General features: G+C 33.6%; 1 protein-coding gene across 6 annotated transcripts in view; it reads left to right on the plus strand.

Moving 5' to 3' along the window:
- LOC141456154 (lachesin-like) overlaps positions 1 to 20,623 on the plus strand; it is a 413,770-nt gene that overhangs the window by 356,747 nt on the left and 36,400 nt on the right. For all 6 annotated transcript variants that reach the window (XM_074131863.1, XM_074131864.1, XM_074131859.1 and 3 more), the window contains 3 exons: positions 6,135 to 6,250; positions 10,471 to 10,656; positions 12,143 to 12,332. In XM_074131863.1, the coding sequence (XP_073987964.1) occupies positions 6,179 to 6,250; positions 10,471 to 10,656; positions 12,143 to 12,332 (448 nt within the window). In that variant the 5' untranslated portion in view covers positions 6,135 to 6,178. The remainder of the gene's footprint in view (positions 1 to 6,134; positions 6,251 to 10,470; positions 10,657 to 12,142; positions 12,333 to 20,623) is intronic.

Consider the following 20,623-nt stretch of genomic DNA (forward strand, 5'->3'; position numbering starts at 1 on the left):
TACCCGCAAAGTTCTGATGAGTGTTGCACACTCAGTATTGCTGTATGGGGCAGAAGTTTGGGCGGACGCCCTCAACAAAGAAACGTATAGAAAGCGATTGGCGCGGGTGCAGAGGTTCGGTGCTCTCCGGATAGCCTCTGCTTACCGGACTGTTTCAGAGCCAGCTGTGATGGTAATTGCGGGGGTCATTCCTATTTCATTTCTCGCCTCCGAACGAAAGAGAATCTTCGGAAGAAGGAGGGAAGTGGACAAGGCAGCAGTCACCCGAGGGGAGCGGCTGCGTACTATGTGGGAATGGCAGGCTGCATGGCTGGAGGAGACCAGAGGAAGGTGGACTGTGGAGTTAGTCTCGGACGTGAACAGTTGGACCGGGAGGTCGTTCGGTGAGGTAGATTACTATCTCACCCAGCTTCTCACTGGTCACGGCTACTTCCGAGACTATCTGCGAAAAATGGGCAAGCGGCTGGGAGGGGACTGCCCCCATTGTATAGGGATGTGGGACGATGCCTATCACACCTTTTTTGAGTTGAAAGGTGGGGTCGTCTCAGAAGGGATTTGGAGGGGAGCGTCGGCCGGTGGACTCCTGACCGATTCCAAAGTGCAATGCTCACAAGCAGAGCGAATTGGAGAGCGGTCGCAACTTTTGCAAGAGAGGTTTTAATAAATAAAAAAGGGAGTTGGATGAGGAGGAAGCGAATCCCTAATTAGGGTAAGGATGGGGGGCCTAGCCTGATGTAATGCTGCATAAGTGAATCCAGGCTAGGTCCAGGGATGAAGGGGGGTGTTTTAGCCGGTAGGCCATTTTGTTGGGAGTCCGGCACTCCGTGCGTAAAAAGCATTTCACCTCCTTTTTTTTTAAAAAAAAAAAAAAACGCAAAGTTCTGATGAGTGTTGCACACTCAGTACTGCTGTATGGAGCTGAAGTTTGGGCGGACGCCCTCAGCAAAGAAACGTATAGAAAGCGATTGGCGCGGGTGCAGAGGCTCGGTTCACTCCGGATAGCCTCTGCATACCGGACTGTTTCAGAGCCAGCTGTGATGGTGATTGCGGGGGTCATTCCTATTTCATTTCTCGCCTTCGAACGAAAGAGAATCTTCGGGAGAAGGAGGGAAGTGGACAGGACAGCAGTCACTCGAGAGGAGCGGCTGCGTACTATGTGGGAATGGCAGGCTACATGGCTGGAGGAGGAAGGTGGTCTGCGGAGTTAGTCTCGGACGTGAACAGTTGGACCGGGAGGTCGTTCGGTGAGGTAGATTACTATCTCACCCAGCTTCTCACTGTTCACGGCTACTTCCGAGACTATCTGCGAAAAATGGGCAAGCGGCCGGGAGGGGACTGCCCCTATTGTATAGGGATGAGAGACGACGATGCCCATCACACCTTTGAAAGGTGGGTCGTCTCAGAAGGGATTTGGAGGGGAGCGTCGGCAGGTGGACTCCTGACCGATTCCAAAGCATAGTGCTCACAAGCAGAGCGAATTGGAGAGCGGTCACAACTTTTGCCAGAGAGGTGTTAATAAGTAAAAAAAGGAGTTGGATGAGGAGGATTTGAATCCCTAATTAGGGTCAGGTGGGGGGGCCTAGCCTGATGTAATTATTATTATTAATTTTAATGGCGCTTCACCATCTGATGTCATTGGCACTTGTAGACGTTCCTAGTGCACTACCATCCTCCGGACAGTGTTCTCTCGTTAAGGAAACATTTTCCTTCACTGGAGAGACAAATCCAATAGCCCAATGCTGGATTTTAACCAGATATTAGTGTTATTCTAATTTGCATTATTTTTTCAAAAGATATTTGAGATAGAAATTAAAAAATTGGGGGAAAAAATGTAAAGTTGTGATTGAAGGCGGATGCTAACTGCGGTAGTAGAGCTAGAATATTTCATGAAAAGGATTATACCAAATGGTCACCAAGGTTTAGTGAAGTCTGTACTAAAAGGCGAAGAGTTTTTCAAAGTAATTTTTAAATTAATTTCGTATCTATTTATTATGTACTTTCTAATACATTTATTTTCTGATTCTTATTACATTTTAAATTATATTATTTTTGTAGCTAAAGGGATGTGGATGTTGCTCTGTATATACCGAGGCATGTGTTATTTTTAGCTGGTCGCCGATCAAACTGAATTGGTAAGATCTGCAAGGATTTAATTTTTATGGAAGGGTCTTCCTAAGAAATTATATAGTATTAAGGTTTGGGAGCTTCCTGAAGATCTCTTGGGGAACATGAGGCCGTACCTACTAACTCCATCTAGGAGTACGTGCCAATCAAGGTAATATGAAAGGTCACAATGTTTGGAATAGCTCCGAGAAACGAAGAATTATCGTTTTTTTTTCTTTAAATAGATTGATTTAAAAGACTCCTTGGTGCGAAAGCTCAGAGGACTGCCTTTACGTAAAGTCAGCCTACTAAATATAAAACTATTTTGTGAAATGAATGAAGTGAAATTTTTCGAAAAACATTTTTGGTGAGATTTGTGTAGTCCCTATTCAAAACAAATTAAAAAAAATTCTGCAATTGATAAATACGTTACTTCCTATTTGGATGATAAAGATTTAAATCGCTCACCGAAAATGAAGAATATTTTTATTTATTTAAACAAGTGTAATAATTATGATAATATATTATTATTATATATCAGTAACTAATATTTCAATGGAAAGTTATTGATTGGACGGATATAGCCTACCACATTGGTTAGTGGTACAGATTTGCGTGCGGCCAGTATTATTGGAGAGTATCATTAATCATCTTGTTCGAATTCACTCAAATCTATAATGCACTTATCGTATATCTTTACATTACAAATATAATTTTATTATTATTATATTAATAACTTTTGTCCTTATTATTATAAAATATTAACATGAAAATAGCTGCAGGTGTTGTTTATTGTTTTGGAACCTTTTTTTTTTTTTTTTTTTTAATTCACGGTTTAACTTAAAAGACAAGCAATGACGAAACGTGCAAAACTGCTTTACGGACTTCTTAGACGACGCTCCAAATTACCCATTGAACTCAAACTCTTAATATACAGTACTATCCTCAAACCTATGTGGACTTACGGACTAGAGCTGTGGGGTTCAGCCAAACCTACAAACATACGAACAGTACCAATATTTCAGTCAAAACTCCTCCGACAGATAGCTGACGCTCCTTTCTACGGTGACTGGCCTCACCCTTCACAACGACCTCAACATCCCCTTCGAACACCAACTCGCCAAGATTAAATATCAAAAATTCCATACTGCTCTCTCCACTTGCTTCAATCATCTTGTACTGTCTCTCGCCTCCCCTGACATTCCTAACAATACGCGCCGACTGAATCGCCAGTGGCTCCGCGACTTACTCGCAGTCTGAAGGCCTAAAAATTATATCCTGTAGAGAGTTCTACCGCTAGGCAGTTTCTCTCATCCTCCCTTTCACGCATCCATTTACCCTTCATTCTCCTCATTTACTTATTGTACATTATATTACTCAGATTTTAAATAACGAAATAAATGTTTAAAAAATCACGGTTTGAAGCTATGCGATTTATAACGCAATCAAATTGCTTTTTACACCAATCAAAGGTGTTTATAAAATTTTAAACGAAACCAAAGCCTCTTTTTTCTTTTATCTTTTTTTTTTAGCTTGAATCTTCCATAACTACAACAATAGCCTACTATTGTTTGTTGCAATTTTCTTCGATGAAGTCGTTAGTGAAGTGTGTAAATAAACAGCTGATATCCTCCACCTGTTGACTTCGCCTCACCGGCCGCCTGGATAATACCATAACTCTGCACAACTCTCTATACAACAGCCACTAAAAGGTCTAAAATTTATATTACAAGAGCTTTAAGAAATGTCAAAATGAGACTTCAGTTGCCCTTGGACTAAGAGACTATAAGTTTTAAGTAGAAGCCATAAGTATTGTTATTAGTAAGCTTTCATACCTTGAAGCCAGCATTTGAGAATATCGCGATTTACATTAGGTATAATTTATCTTAGAATTGTAACCTGCTAACTGTATCGCAAACCACATCTCTTTACGTTCGGCTTTAAACGTTACTTACAAATTTCTCAAACAGTGAGACTCAGAAAAATAAGGAGAGAACTTTTCAGTTTAAAAAAAAAACAATTGTCAGATTATGTGGAAGTCAAGTTACATCACTTGACTTCCACATTTTTACATTTAGCTACCTAGGTGCCCAAATTTTGATTAATAATTAATACATGTATATTGTGATTTCAGTATCTGTATTATTATTATTATATTTAAATCTGATTCTTAATTCTAGACCTGAATTGACCAACAGCATCTCTAGTGTTCAATCGCCATATCTTTTTTGTGCTGCACTATCAAGCCTCCTTTCATCACCGTTAAGCTACCATTCTAATTTCCTATTTTTTATATATTTTAATTATTTAGTTCACTTCTAATTTTCTCTATCTTTTAACTTCAGTTTTTAGTTTCGACAGCCCTCTCTCAATACATTTAGTAAAATTATTAGATACCTTTTTTTGGCCTTGTTTACAAATTTTCTCCTCGTTAGTTTTTATATTAATGAAATTTTTATTTTTAAAAAATATATTATAATTATTAAGAAAAAATAATAATAACCCAAAGCAATTTTCAGTTCTTTTAAATAGATCTTATTTCGAAAATAATTTCATCTTGACGGTTAGGTTTGCTATGAATAGTTTCTATCCATTACTTTGAAGCTATTAGCATCTTGATGTGCATACACGTCACGATATCAAGATGTTATATCTCCAAGAAGCGTAACTCTAAAACCAATTTTCAATGTTATACAAACACCTCTTGTGTGTTATAATTAATCACTCAGCACACTAACACCCATGTTATGACACAAGTGCGTTATATTACCTTTCATTTATATCGCTCTCAATAATTATTTATATCGTTTATGCTAAAACATATATTAAAATCTGAATTATTCATGGGGCTATCACAACCAAACAAATATTGAATTCTAAACATGACTGTAAATTTCACAGTACTAAGTTAACTTTATTTTTATTTCTATTTTAGAAATTTATTAAAGCACTTCTGGATCCGTTTTTGATGCAACACTATTTGCATAATGGTCAGCGATTATGTATTTATTGCATAGTCCATTTATAAATTAGCGCAATTTTTACTGTTTCTACGGTAGTGGAAAAGTCGCTGAACGTTTTTCCTTTTTTTTTTGTAATAGATAGACTGCAGTCAAAAATTTTTTGAAATTATAGTAAATTGGAAAACCACCTTTTTTTCAATATCACTCAATCTCAATTTTTATTTTCCCTTCTTATTATTTTGTAATTTCAATCATTTTAGTCCACTCGGAATCCACCTTCAGTCTTGTAATGCCATGTTTTTGAACTGTGGTTATTTTTCCAAGAGTTAAAACTTTATTTACAACTATTTAGGTATATAGTTATTATTATTTTATTGGGTTAGATTTCCCATTGTCATTTTTCAGATTATCCAATTTTACAAAAAGAAAAGTATTTTTAAAAAGTAAAAGTATTGGGGTACTTTTCAGTAGGAAACAGTGTTAGGACCCTAAAAGACTAAAGATGGTTCCAGACTGGTCTGAAACATTTCTATCTAAAATTAATAAGAGACAAAAAATAAAAAAGAAGATCTAAAAAATTGATTCTAGTGTTTACCATTAATATTTAATAATTCTATCTTCTCTCCTTCCTTCTTTTATTCTAGTTAGATTGCTTAAAGATTCGATCATAATGAAGAGATATTGGGATTAATTTCACATTTGCATAAAATAATGTAGGCTCAAATATTCCTTAGATCATTTAACAATTTCCTACGTTCAATTGCTTTTAAATCATTCAAAGCACACCTTCTTCATCATTGGTGCAGCTACTCTACATTCCTTAATACGGGTAAATGCTACACTAAGACGATAGGTTATGTAAGATTAAAAGCAAGAATAACAGTTGTTGAGAAATATTACCAAAAAGTATAATTCTTGGGTTAGGAGAGACAAAAAATGAGATAGTTATCACAAAATGGGAAATCTGTAATGATAGAATCAAGAGCTTCTATTAAACCTAATTGTAATGTAAGATTTCATTGGTAACAGATGAAGTTTTGTTTAACTTGGAACTATTTTTATGTGCAGGCCGGGGTCAGGAAGAGTATAAACCAGTTTTTGTGGATGAGTTAATGAATCAAACTGCAACCCAAGGACGGGAGGTCATCTTCACCTGCGTAGTCAACCACCTAGGTCCTTACAAGGTATTTAACAGTTCTTTTTAGTACAGTCTTGTTTATATTTTTTGTTTTTAAAGAAAAATTATCTTGAAAGCCCTCCAAAAAATCTTATTTCTTGTTTTGTTTGGCATATGTTGGGTTTAGCACATCAGCGTTTTCTAATTTATAAAGGCTATCAGTTTGCTATGGTAGAGGAAAAAAATTAAAGGCCAGAACCTTTATCGATTAGTTGGGTTCGATAATAAAGAGAAAAGTGGTGTTTTAAGTTTTCTTCAGAAATAATTACTGTTCAAATAAAATTGTGAAAATCTATATGTCCACTTGGGTCACTTAATTTTCTTTAACTTCTCATCTTTAAATTTAGCTAATAGTTTCAGTTAATATTATTATTATAGATGGGGTTTAGGCAACAAAGAGGATGTAGAGACGCTGTGTTTTCGTTATCCTCTTTGGTGAACGTACATCTGCGTATAAAAAGGGCTAAAGCTTCGGGATTTTCGTGGATTTCCAGCGTCCTTTCGACTCCCTCTCTTACGGAAAATTATGGGAAAAAATAAATGCTATTTCTGCCTACGGCAAAGCCGTTAATGTTATTAAAGACCTCTATGGGAAAGCGTCTCTCTTTATTGAATGTGATGGAAAAGTAACAAATGAATTTAACGTTACAGAGGGGGTCCTACAAGGAGAAAACCTTAGTCCACTTTTGTTCACCTTATTTATACGTGATATCACTGAGTTCTTCAGGAATCATGAAGCAGTTGGTATCAGTATTAACGAGGAAGAGGATGTTTTGATGCTTTTATACGCGGACGATATTGTCATTTTAGGATATTCTTGGCGAGATGTGGAATTTAAATTGGAACTTTTAAATAAATTTTGCAATGCCAATCTGCTGAATGTCTGCATAGATAAAACAAAAATTTTACTTTCTCATAGGGGAGCAAAGTTGGGCAAGCATAAGAATGTTTATTGTAATAAAAAAGAAATAGAAATAGTAAAGAGCTTTAGATATTTTGGGATAATTTTTACAGCAAATGGTAAATTTAAGAAAGCGAGCGTACATAGTGAGTCGTTGGGGGTGGCAGCTGTGGCTAAAATCAGAGAATTACTGTGTAAGGGCAGAGCGGACTCTTGGAAAACCAAGGAGATGCTATTCGACTCTATGGTTAGTAGCGTGTTGCTGTATTGTGGAGAGGTCTGGTCACTTCCGTATTCTGATAGTCTGGATAAAGTTCAAATAAAGTTTTTTTAAATCACTCCTGCAATTGCCTAGATCTACGCCTGATGCTTTGTTGAGATACGAAACTGGTAGAGTTCACCAGGTGTTTCAAATTTTTAGAAGGACGATTAACTGGTGGTTAACACTACTTAAAATGGACAATAACCGTATCCCCAAATTATGCTATAATAGATTGTACAATGCAACATCTTGTTGTCAACAGTTGCCCTTCAATTGGTGCAAATTTCTTAAGGGATGCTTAGCAAAAATCGGGGCAATGGTTTTGTGGCAAAACGGTGATTATTTGGAAGTGAGTAGAAATAAGATTAATTTAATAAATGCATACAAATCCAATCTGATCAGTGTTGATATTAACAAAATTTACAATATTAGATAAAATAGTTTTATCCGGTTCGTCAGTAGTTTTAACCGCGAACAATCTTACCTTAATTTAAATATCCCTTTTGGATTTTTAAAGACCATATGTCAGGTACGGTTAATGAGTAAGAAATTCCCTAGAATAATAATAAATAATACAAAATTCAAAATATGATTTTAAACCGGAAAATAATTGTGCCCTGTGTAGTTCAGATAACGCTAATGATTCTGTTGAACATATTTTGTTGGATTGTGCCTTTTTTACTCATTAAGGTTGAAATATTTACAGCAATTTAATTTGACAAGGACTAATTCAGAATTAGATATTCTACTGAATTGTACCAGTTTGGATAAGGTTAGGCCTATTTGTTTATATTTGAAAGTTTGTTTAGACTTGAGAAGGGAAATTGAGCCGTGGTTGTCGAATAGAAGTTGAGTCCTGCCATAAGCATGTTAATGATAATAATTAACAAATAAAAGCCAATGTAAAACAGCTGAACTCTGGCTATAAATTGTAATTTTGAAGCCAAATAAATAAATTTTGTTTGTTGTTGTTTTTAATATTATTATTATAGGCCATCATTAAATTAAAATTGCACTTCTGAGGAAAGCCTAACACCAAGCTTCCAAACGTGTTTTTAATAGAATTTTTCTAGGAAGGGATTGGCTCAGTGCTAATATACTGTATTCACACTCGTGGAGTTCCCCGCCTGTTCACAGATTCACTCTTTTTATGAGACTATGGATAAGATTTATCCATGAATCAATTACATTCTCGCCAAATTCTAAATCTATCTCAAATTGAAAAATCATTCTTCAGTTGAAAGTTTTTTGTTTTATTTTTAATGAAAGATTCGTTTACTGCATTGCTTAATGAACTATTAAATTTGGGCTTCTTGTATTTTGTTCATAAAAGCTCTATGATTATAAGTGGTAGTGTATGGGTCGAAGAAGTGGTCTGGTATAGGAGGGAGATTAGTGGAACAATTGTTCTTATTAAAATTTAAAAAAAATGATTTCAGTAAAAAGTGTATATTACGAAAAACTTTAAAAATATTCAGATAATTTTTGAAGTTTTTTTTTCTTGTCACTGCAGAAGCTGTTATTGTGAAAATGTTATATAAACATATAACTGTACGTATGTAAAGAGTGAGAGGGAATGATGAAGGGAATCTTGTGAGAAAGGGTAGCAATCAGTTGTAGAAGTTACTGGGGTTGTGATGAGATCAGTTGTATCCTTAACCCCGTTACACTTGTGACAACACATCTGAATCACGTTCCCACAATAAAGGGACATCCAAATAATATTATACCGTCCAATATGACCACAAACTAGCCAAGAGATGCTGGCCTTCCTCCTTCTTACTACAGAAATTTCTCTGCTACCAATCCAGAATAAGTTTTTTTGCACAAAGTGGAATAAGATCCCAACGGGTAACTTTACAGAAATGTAATATGAATCAAAACTGTTTCAACAGATCATTTTTCGACTCAAATAACCATAACTCTGCGTTTGTTATCAACGTTTTTCTAATCAATTTATTTCCATGGCCAGATAAGTCGTCAACATATGTCTTTTTTTTTTAGTTTTCGATGGACTTTCGATTTTAAATTGCTGTTGCAGCAAAAACCTTCCTTCAATAATTGAAGTCATAGAAGATTCACAAAAAAGTAAAATTCTATGATTCTTTAATAACTCTACTCCATCTGGCTTATAAAAACATCCAGATTTGGAAGGTTTGGTTTTAAACCAACTAGAAGCGAGATGATTTTGCAACAGCCACCTATTTCTGCTTGAAGATATTCAATAAAGCTAACTAAACATAAATTGAAAGTCTTTTAGCTTGGTTTTCTTGTCAGAGATTTTGCTCTAATTTTGAAACCCACCTCATTGAAATCTTTCTATAGTCTCACCTTAAAAAGGCCACAAATATTGATTTTAAAGGGAAGAAGAGAGAAATAGAATGCCCAGAATCTGTGGCTTATAGAGTCAGATTCATTTTAGATTATTTACACCAGAAAAATTGTGCTGTAACACCCACTGGAACAAGAGTTATCGTCTTTATAAGCTGTGGCTGGTCAAATTTGAAATATAAAACATGTCTAACAGTTGAGATTAAAAACGAAAACGCATGCTTCAGTTGTTCATTTTTCTCCTGCAGAGATAGTCTCTAGAAGGCACGCTTTTTCTGTTTAGGTGTAAATTAAATGTTGACAAATTCATAAATTTAGATTGTGATATTGATTTGTTCTGCAGGTAATGATTTACAAAAATTGACTGTTCTTAGTATTTCAAATTCTTTAGCTCTAAGACTAGATAACAGCTGTAATCAAGGTAAAGTTTCCTGACAACTGATTCTTAAATTCTGTTGGAAATTATGGGATGTAATATATCTGAAGACAGGTTGATGAAAGTGTAACAGAGAGCCAAATCTGCTTCGGTGATGATATTGGAAGTCCACTGATAGATACTGAATTTCATTCCTAGCCTGGCCTTGTGTTTTAATGGTCTCTGAGAATTTCACTGTCCGTCTTTCTTTGGTAGTTATATGGTTGACAGGTGGACGTTAAACGTGTGGGAAAAAATAGTTATTAGTTAACTTTTTCATTTTTTATTATTTTTTTTTTTTTCTGTATTTTCTTGCAGGTAGCGTGGATCAAATCAGATTCTAAAGCCATTCTGGCCATACACACTCATTTAGTTGCTCACAATAACAGACTGTCTGTAACACATAACGGTCACAATACGTGGAAATTGAAAGTATCTAACGTACAGAAAGAGGATTCTGGTACTTACATGTGTCAGATTAATACTGATCCAATGAAAAGTCAGGTAATATTTTTTTTTTTTTTTTTTATATAATTAATGGATTTAAAAAAATAACTTTTAAAAACATGGCATTTCGTTTAATTGGAAGTTTATATAATGTGAAATGCAATATTAGTTTATGGAAATAAAAATAATTAACAGCTCTTTCTTTCTTTTCTTGCTGGGAAACAATAATTTATTTTGTGTTTGTTTGCTTCGAAATTGTAAATTTTGTTAGGTGCTGGCCCGTTTGTTTTTCTCAGCTTGAGCTTTATGTTCCGGATAAATATTAGTGGATACTATTATTTTCAACTTTTTTATTTCTGGGAAACCATCTGAAAACGTAGGACCCTTTCTTAAAAACAGTTTTATGAAGGAAATTCTCTCTCTTCGCTGTGAAATATCAAGTATAATATGAATCCACACTACTAAGTTAATCAGTACTGATCAAAAATCATATTAAGTTTTCTATTGGATAACTGACAGAAATTGAATAATTAAAAGTATGGAAAACATTTTTGAAACAAAATATTCCAATGATACTCTTATTTCGCATTATCAGTACGCCAAGTATTTCTATTTTAAAAAAAAAAAGTCAGAGAAGGGATTTAGAACATGATTCTTGGTTAAGAAACAAAATCCAGGAATAGGAACGAAATAGGATTGGAAAATGCAATCCTCTTTTTATCTAACTTTTGCGCAATATTTCTTAACCTCATTCACTGGTGTGGTATGAGAGGTTGGTTGTTTTATTCATTCCTTCGTCCTCGAAAACACGGTCATATTCACTGCAAACTAAAGGCATTTTCTTCTTTACCTATCAGGAGCCTTTAATAGAATCGCAGTTGTTCATCTAATATTAGCGTTTTAATCAGGTTAATACCAAAGCTGTACAAAAACAGATCTGATGAGGCATCGTAAACTAGATGAATGGCCTGCTTACTGGACGCCCAAGTTTTAGAAAGTCCTCTTTAGGGTAGAGATAATTACTGTAAAGTATCTTTGCGATTGTATTCATTGAAGGAGGAAACGACTTTTCAAATCCTTTATGACTGCTTTGCATTTTGCTAAGTGGTGATATAAGGTCTTTAACAATTTGGTTTTAAACGTTGGTCCCATAAAAAGAGGCGTCTTCGCCTCCCAGATAGTAAAAGTATCCTTCATTCTGCAACGTGTGGTAATCAGGTCCCAATACATGCAAGTCAATGATCCCAATCTTACCTAGGTAATAACCCGTTACTACATTTGATGGAGTGCCCAGTTGCATTATCGCAAGTTAAATATCTAAAATTTCCCATTAACTATTTGAAGGTTATTTTTCAAGAACATAGTCGGCAGTCCACCGTCCTAGAACGATTTCAAACTTTGATCCAATCTTCATTTGTTTAAACTAAAATGAATATTTTAAGAAACGAATTTCTATTAAAAACGAATAAATTAATTTATGATTTTTGTTTATGTTTTTTGTAACGAATTGCCAAAAGTAATTAATAAAAAAATTGCTGTCTAGATGGCACATTTAGAAGTAAATATAAATCCAGATATACTGAACGAAGAAGGCAATGATGACCATGTAACTACTGAAGGTGGTACGATTCGTCTAAGATGTAGAGCTGTCGGAAAACCCGAGCCAAAAGTTACTTGGAAACGAGAAGATTCAAAAAGCATTGTCATCAGGCAAGAAGATGGTAAAAAATTGGGTAAGATTTTTTTTTTAAAAAAAAAAGAAGCTAATTTAATTCCTAATATTTTTGCCATTATTTTGTGCAGATGTTTTTTTAGTTTTTATGGTACTGTAGAACAATTTACATTCTTCGATACCAATTCTATGTTGTTGCAACGTTGTGAAAATACATTATAAAACAAAATTTTAAAAAATCTTGCTCCTAAAAAGCCAACTGTTACGAATCTTCAAGTCAGCCATCTTCCATCAGCTTTATAGATAGAGCAAGTTTGTAATTCTTTTGTTCTGCTGAGATTAATAATGAAACAATTCTAGAATCTTCGCCTCCCAGATAGTAAAAGTATCCTTCATTCTGCAACGTGTGGTAATCAGGTCCCAATACATGCAAGTCAATGATCCCAATCTTACCTAGGTACTAACCCGTTACTACATTTGACGGAGTGCCCAGTTGCATTATCGCAAGTTAAATATCTAAAATTTCCCATTAACTATTTGAAGGTTATTTTTCATAATATATAATAATAATAATAATATCATAATTTTATTATTTAATTATTTATTTATTTATTTTAATGATTTAAGGCGTCAACATCTGAGATTTTTGTCGCCCATCATCATTTTATTATCTTCAGTTTTTTAAAATTAAAATTGATTACAGTTGGATAGGTGGATATTGCTGTTTTTCTTCACAGTATAGTTGTTTTTGGTTTCTGAATTCACATTCACTAACGACAAGTAATTTTGTAATTTTTTTACAAGATAAATTGTAGGACTAATGTCCTAAACAAAGGGATTAAATGGTTCAGTGTTCATTAATTGGAAGAAATGTAGCGTAGAATTACTAATTCAAAAGTAAATGAGACATTTAATTGGGGAAGAGCAGATTTACCCTTTACCATATACAACTTGGGCTATACCAATTTTTTTTTTTTAACGGATAATTTTGTTTTTATTAATGTATTTTTATAGCATCTAATAAAATTAGAATGTATAAAAGTGTTTCAGGTTACATTATTAAATTGAAAATTTCTTTTAATTTTTTTGGCATTCTCGCATCTTCAGTTTTTCGAGTTTAAACTACTTTTTCCTTTTCATCATCTTATTAATAAACTATTTATGTGTATTGTACAAGCGATGAGTGGGGACTTCACACTCTTTAAATTAACTTTAAAGTATCAAAGGAAACTGCAGTCAAATAGAAAAACCGCAGAAATGTTTATTAAAAGGTATCAAATAACTTAGTATAAAAGCAAACACAAAACACCCAGAAAAATATGCTAAAATGCTAAAAATAGGCGAATTCTAAGGCAAGAGTTAAGAAAGTATTCCCTGAAACTGGGCAAAATTTCTTGGGGAAAAAAAAATTCAAGGAAGGTTGACTTAGAAAACATCCTGAACCATCAGAACAAGAAACCACGGAAATTGAGTTCATTGTGCAGAATAGAATTTAAATAAAAAAAGGTCTTTTTTCCAAATTTTATTAGAGATGGTAAACAAATTTAATACTATGGTTTGATTACAAAAGATCAAAATGATCCTAATTTTATCGTGTTGATGTAGTCCTTGCTTTTTCAATATTGGCTCACTGTAGCGTTGAAATAGAAAAATAATTGTTACATTTTATTTATTTAATACATTCTGCAAAACTTTACAAAAAAATAAAAAATGTTTATTTTATCAATAAGCAATTTCATTTCTACAAAATTGTTATTTACCTTAACCACAATTATTTTTCTATCTGACTTCATTTGAATTTAAAATATAAATATTTTGTCCTCTATGGTTATTAAAAAGTTGAGGGCATTTATTTGGTTAACTGTTGTTATTTTTATATTAATTGAAATAATACAAATATTCTATTGAACGTTATCAGTGGTCAATATGTAATGTAACTTATACGTTCATTTAATCATTTTCTCACAGAATGTAAAAGTGAGGCGAGATAAAATTCGTCGGAGATAAATTTTATATTTGACTTAAATTGGTTCGAGAGGAGCCTGGAATCAATAATTTTTTATTTTCATTTCTAACTGAGGTTACCTTTATAAACTATTCTCTAATTTGACTCTTTCTAATAATAATCAATCAATATCCTTGATCAAAATTTTTCTTACTTACTTAATTTTATTTTCATTATAAATTCCTTAATTACTTGAGTACTACTTAAATCTTTAACAAAAACTTACAGTTTAAAATGTTAAGTATAAGGGTTGATTAAACGCCAAAAGGTACACAAATCAGCAAGCACTCAAAATTTCATTAATTCTTCATTAATATTTAAGTAATTTTACTGCATTAATATTCATTAATATTTTTTAGAATTTATTAGATGTCACAGACCCTTATGCTGGCCATTTTCGTCTACAAAATATTTGTTCAAGTAGCACTGTAGATTGACTGTAATATCTAGTTATTTATAATAATCAAACTATTAAATACAGGTTAAAAAGAAAAACGTTATAAAAAATAAAAAAAAATTATGAGGCTAAAAAATTCAAAACTTTTTTTTATAAAAAAAAATGTAATATGTAAAATAAAGTAAATAAGATATGTATATTTTTAGGACAGCTAATTATTCCAGTATTTTACTATAAGTAAAATTAAATTAAAATAGAGAAATCAATAATTGTTGTTGAATAATCTACTTGTTATAACTGTGTGTTATTTGTGCTCTCGAATATTTCGGTAAGACGAATTCAAGACAGTAGCCTACTCTAACTTTGTCTTTTTCTACTTTAACATGCATGTACATATGTGTGATTTATCATAATTATAACAAAAAAATATTATAAATGAAGTGGCCAGCATAAGGGTCTGTGACATCTAATAAATTCTAAAAAATATTAATGAATATTAATGCAGTAAAATTACTTAAATATTAATGAAGAATTAATGAAATTTTGAGTGCTTGCTGATTTGTGTACCTTTTGGCGTTTAATCAACCCTTATACTTAACATTTTAAACTGTAAGTTTTTGTTAAAGAGATTTTTGTACCTTTTGGATAGATTTTCCTTTTTGTCTATTTTACAAAGTTACATATCTGCTTTACAGATTTTTTAAATTTGGAATAAGCAATTCTATCATTATAACCTGATAAGATGGTAAGTCGGAACCGTAACTACCACTAGAGAGATCTTTTTAAAGAATGATTATCGTTAAGGTCCCCCAAACCATCCTCAGTAACAACTTTTCTTGAAAAAGCGTTTTGAATAACATAGGAAGGTATTTGTGCGTGAATAGCAAAATTAAACTGCGATTTCATTACTTCCTTTTAAGAGGAGTAAGAAAAATAAACTGCGATTGCAGAACTTCTAGGCAAAGAGGCAAAGATTTTTTAATCGAACGACAATTCATTGATTTAAATCGGTTCACTCATTGATAATTTAAACGATTGCAGTACTTCCTCTTAGTAGGTGCAAGAGCATCAGCAATGTAGAGGAGCTTTAACCACTTATTCGAGCTGAATTTTATCAAAATCGGACTAAGCGTTATAGAAATATTGGTAATAATAGTTTTAGAAAGGGCCTTATTTGGGTGGGGCAAACTCCCCTCCTTATGAGGCACGGCGTCGAGACTTTTAAAGTGCAAATCTGTACAAAATTTCGATTCGAATGACATTTCATTCATGAAAATCGGTTCACGTGTCGATAATTTGAAACGATTCCTATATTTCCCCTTAACAAGTGTAAGAGCTGATCGCCGCTTTAATGTTACGTAGGGGAGCCCTAACCCTATCATCCTACCAAATTTTATCAAAATCGGGCCAAGATTTACAGAGTAATTAGTAATAATAATTTTGGAGGGGGCCTTACATAAAGGGGGCTAACTCCTCTCCCATACGATGTACAGGGTCGAGACCCCTAAAAGGCACATCTACATAAAATTCCGAATCGAATGACACCTCATTCATGAAAATCGGTTCACGCGTTTAGGCGCTACGTTGTTTACAAAAAAGGTAACAACAAGAACAACAACAACAACAACAACAAGAAGAACAAGAACAAGAACATTTTTTGAAAAAGCGGTTTTTGCTCATTTTCGGCAACTTTTTTCTCAAAACCTATTAGATCTGGGTGGTTGCAAAAAAATTACAGTTATGAAGGAGGGTTTGGAGTAAGATTTAAAGAAAATTTGGGAATTTTATCTTTTATACAAAAATAGAAAAAAATTGTCAAAGTTGGGTGTTTTTCAACGTTACGCTTTTTCGTGCAGTTTTTGATGGTCAACCCTTATACAACTGTCCTACCGGACAGTTTTAATACTATGTACATGCATGCAAGCTTTAGGATGAAGCCTGCGTAGTAACAAAGTATCTTTAAAGAAAACGGTAGTTAGTTCCCTTTTTGAGTTCTATTCAGGAGAAACATTGCATCCGATACTTTAATTAATAAAATAATTTTGTCTACTTAGACAGTCGTATCGATCTACTTTTATAAGTATACCGTCCTTCACTTTTGAAGGGCTACTAATCAATCCCTTACTTTCTTTACGTTAAAATTAGATCAAGCCTACAAACAAACCTCAGATATTTCTAGGAGAAGCATTTAATTTTAATTTTAATTATTTATTTTAGTTATTATTTTAATCAGTTCTCATCTTCCTCTTCAATCAATACATTATTCTCATTCCACACAATCACTTAATTAACTATTTACTTAAACGATGGAGCAAGATGTGCCTCTCCTTGAAGATGTCTACATGAATTCGCTGAGAGCCCTAGCTCTACAGTTTACTACGTTGGACAACTTTTAAGTGCTCTTGCATTTATAATTCTAATTACAATATTTTTCTTTTACGGCAAACAAGCGGAAAATTAAATTGAACAGCAATGTAAAAGCAACACTTTTGGGCAGTTTTTATTATTATGAATTTTTTTTTTGTAGAAGTTTGATAAATAAAAACAAAGAATATGATGGAAAAAAAATATTGAAAATAAAATAAGAGGGCGGTAAATTTGGTGAGTTAAATATAGATTGTAGTGAAGGGTTGGTTGAGGTCGTTGTTGGAAAAGCTGGGGACCCACAGAGTGCCGCCACAATGGGTGAAGGACAAAAAAGAGAAGAGTTGAAATTAAATCTAGCGCACCCCCGCTGTTCAGACCCTTCTTTCGCTCCCCAACAGTGACCTCCGCCGCCACTAGTTGTGTGTGATATCGAGTGGAAGAGTTCCTCTGGTGAACCATCAGGATGAAGGGCCTTGATAAGGTTGAACAGAAAAGAGAGAAAAATAAACCAATTATTTGGTTATTAGCATCATTTGTTTTCACTATACACACCGGATTTGAATTGATTTTATGTTTATTTTTTTCATCACTGGTATTTTTACTAGAAGAACTAAATTGATTTTTGTCGTACTTAGGTAGACAGAGAGCGCTATTAGAAATTTTCAACTGCCACCATAAATTGTGTGTTTATTACAGCTGATTTTAAGTGGCATATTCTTGTGATATTTCTTGTTTTTATTTCACCTTTTATTCTGTTTAGATTTCTTCATGTTTTTCTATTTCTGCAGGTACATAATGTGGCAATCATTCTTTCAAAATTAGGGCATAATACTGCATTTATATCTAGCGATAGAATGTGCAGAAAACTTAAGATTATTCAACTAGCCTAACATTTCATTTAGTTTTTAATGATACTATTTATTGAAACTATCTATTGAAAACAAAGCTGTGAGATGTTAATATGGAGGGGAGTGCCCCCCCTTCAATGTGGAAGTTGGTTTTCCTAAATATTGTTGAATAAATATGTAGTTGAAGAAGTAATGGATAGCTTAATGTTTGTTAATTTCCAATCTGAGCAGTAATGAACTATTCGTGTTAGTATCATCCTAAATTCTTCAACACAGCTTTGTGATAACAAAATCTGATTTTCTTACATCCCAAGCAGAGATCAATAGTCTTTGTATTAATAATAATATTTTCCTCTCTCACCAACTGTACAAAAAAAAAAGTATGGGTTTGTGTCCCATTTTATAGTTATTTTTATTTATTTTGAAGGTTATATGAAGGTATGACCTTTAATGACCCAACTAACTCACAACGTCACAGTGATGAATAATGTAGACGTCTACGTGTAGTTACTAGTTTCTTGATTACAAACTACAAATCATAATATTGGGGAGCCAATCTTGCCAACTGGACTAGTGATTCTGGCAAGAGGCATCTAAAGATCTTTCTGGGCGAGACTGACAAGACCAGCTCAACTACTTCCTTGGCAAAACGAAGAACAAGCTGAGTTAGCCCTTTTGAAAAAGCTATGGAGTGAGATAGACAACTGAGTCGTTGTTTGGGATATCTAGGGAAAGTACTCAGTTCTACCTTCTTAGAAAATACACACATTACTTCCAAACTCTCGAACAATTTCCAGTGTTTTTCTCCTGCCTCTTAGAGCCGAAGTTCTTACTCGCCTCTACCCTGATGTGAGCTGTTTTTCGTAGGAAGTACAATGGGACACATGCGGCTTTAGTGCACATTTTCTTTCTTATAGAGCTCCCGATTTTAGATTAAACTGGAAGCAGGTTACGTAATACTCACCCATTTTACTATAAAGTATCTCAATACTAAAGTATCTAATATTGTTTTTATTTGTTAAGAATTAAAATTAACTTATTAATTAACGTTTAAAAATTTATCGTGTTTAAACATCGTTAAACTAAGAGTTTTCTAAAGCTTAAATGTTATTAATAACTCTAGCATAATGATTTAGTAATGAAAAAGTAATTGAAATAAATGCAACGAAATTAATAGAATATTAACATCTAAAATGAGTGGTATAATGTTCAATATTCTACTTTTTCCCTTTTTTATTTTATATCTCCAGTTCTATTTTGAAATAAAATTTTACTTTTCACAACTATTAAATTATATGCAAATCCCTGGATCTTTTTCTCAGATATTCGCTGACTCATATAAAATAATTGCTATTATTTTAATAGTTTCTAATTTAAACTTAATAGTGTTTTTTTATTTTCAATTTAACTTTACCGCATTACTTCACTATATTTTTTAGGTCACCAGTATTTCTTTACTTTAAGTAAATTGTTTCAAGATGATGTGATTATAGGCGAATTCGTTGTACAAAAATAATAGTTTTTATGGGTATAACTTGACGCAATCTTCTTTCAATAAACTATTTGATCACAACTTAGTCATGAATTTTGCACAATAGTTTTGCAACAACTCGTGCTTGCTTTGGAAGGGTAATTTTAATCAAAATGTTTCCATGAGATCGTTCGTTACTTCACTGAAATTATTTATTTTGGCTGAGTCATTTTTGTGCACTGCCGGTCCTGTAGACAGGATTTTCTTGTTACAGACAACACTGTCTATCACTGGATAGTGAGCCTCTAAGAACCCTCAAGGAAGAGGAAACCCAGCGGGGCTAGCAGCTGGATTCGAATCCGGCATCTTCGCATGGGAATCTAGTAATGCGCTATCACTAAGCTAATAACTTCTCTTTTATTTTAATTGTAAATGTTCTCGTCTTCTTTATTGTTATCCAGCCGACCACAAGCGCAATCCACCTTGGAACTTTTAGATGGATAAATCAACTTTATTATAAATGTATACAATACAATGATGAAGTTTCAATGTGTAATTACACTACAACCTTCATTAGATGAAGGAAAGTTTACTTTGGGAAGAGGACTTGGAACTAATGTGAGACATTTCTACGAAGTTGTTTCTCAAATTGTATTATCCGCTGCCTAGGAAGAAGAAATTGTCTTTAATTGACCAATTGGTGTAGGCAGTACAAGAGCGCTACCGAAAAGTGCCAAAGTTCACAAGGGAGCAGAACACATCTTAACAAGCCTATTTTTTGTTGGTTTTCATCGAGAGCTACGGATGGATTTTTATTAAATTTCTGATAGTAAGATTAGTAATGTGCCAGACTAATTGATAATTTCATCTGAATGAGATCATGATTAGAGCAATTAATGTTCTAAGGAAGTGGAGCAGAATTAATTTGACAATGTTACAAAATTTGTGTGGGAGGATAAATTAAAACCTTAAAGAAGGATTTGAAACCTTCATATGGTTACTTCTTCTATTTTTCTTATTAAAAAGGTCCGCCTCTTTCTAACTCGCAGCTGCTCATAACATTGACTCTAAAGTAAGCAATAAAATCAAACTCATTCTCTACCCTCCTCTTCATCTTGTTGGTTGTAGTTGGTGGCTGGCATGGTGCTGTTTCCTAAGATGGGCTCACTTAACCTCCTCTCTCTCCGCCTTGCGCTTCCGCCTCAAATCTATCCCTTCCACTTAGAGGCCCTTCTTGAGCAGGAATATAATGGAGCAATTCGCA

This window comes from Rhodnius prolixus, unplaced genomic scaffold (genome assembly GCF_049639745.1).
Source record: "Rhodnius prolixus isolate KJV_2025 unplaced genomic scaffold, Rpr scaffold_4, whole genome shotgun sequence".
In the NCBI taxonomy this organism is placed as follows: Eukaryota; Metazoa; Arthropoda; class Insecta; order Hemiptera; family Reduviidae; genus Rhodnius; species Rhodnius prolixus.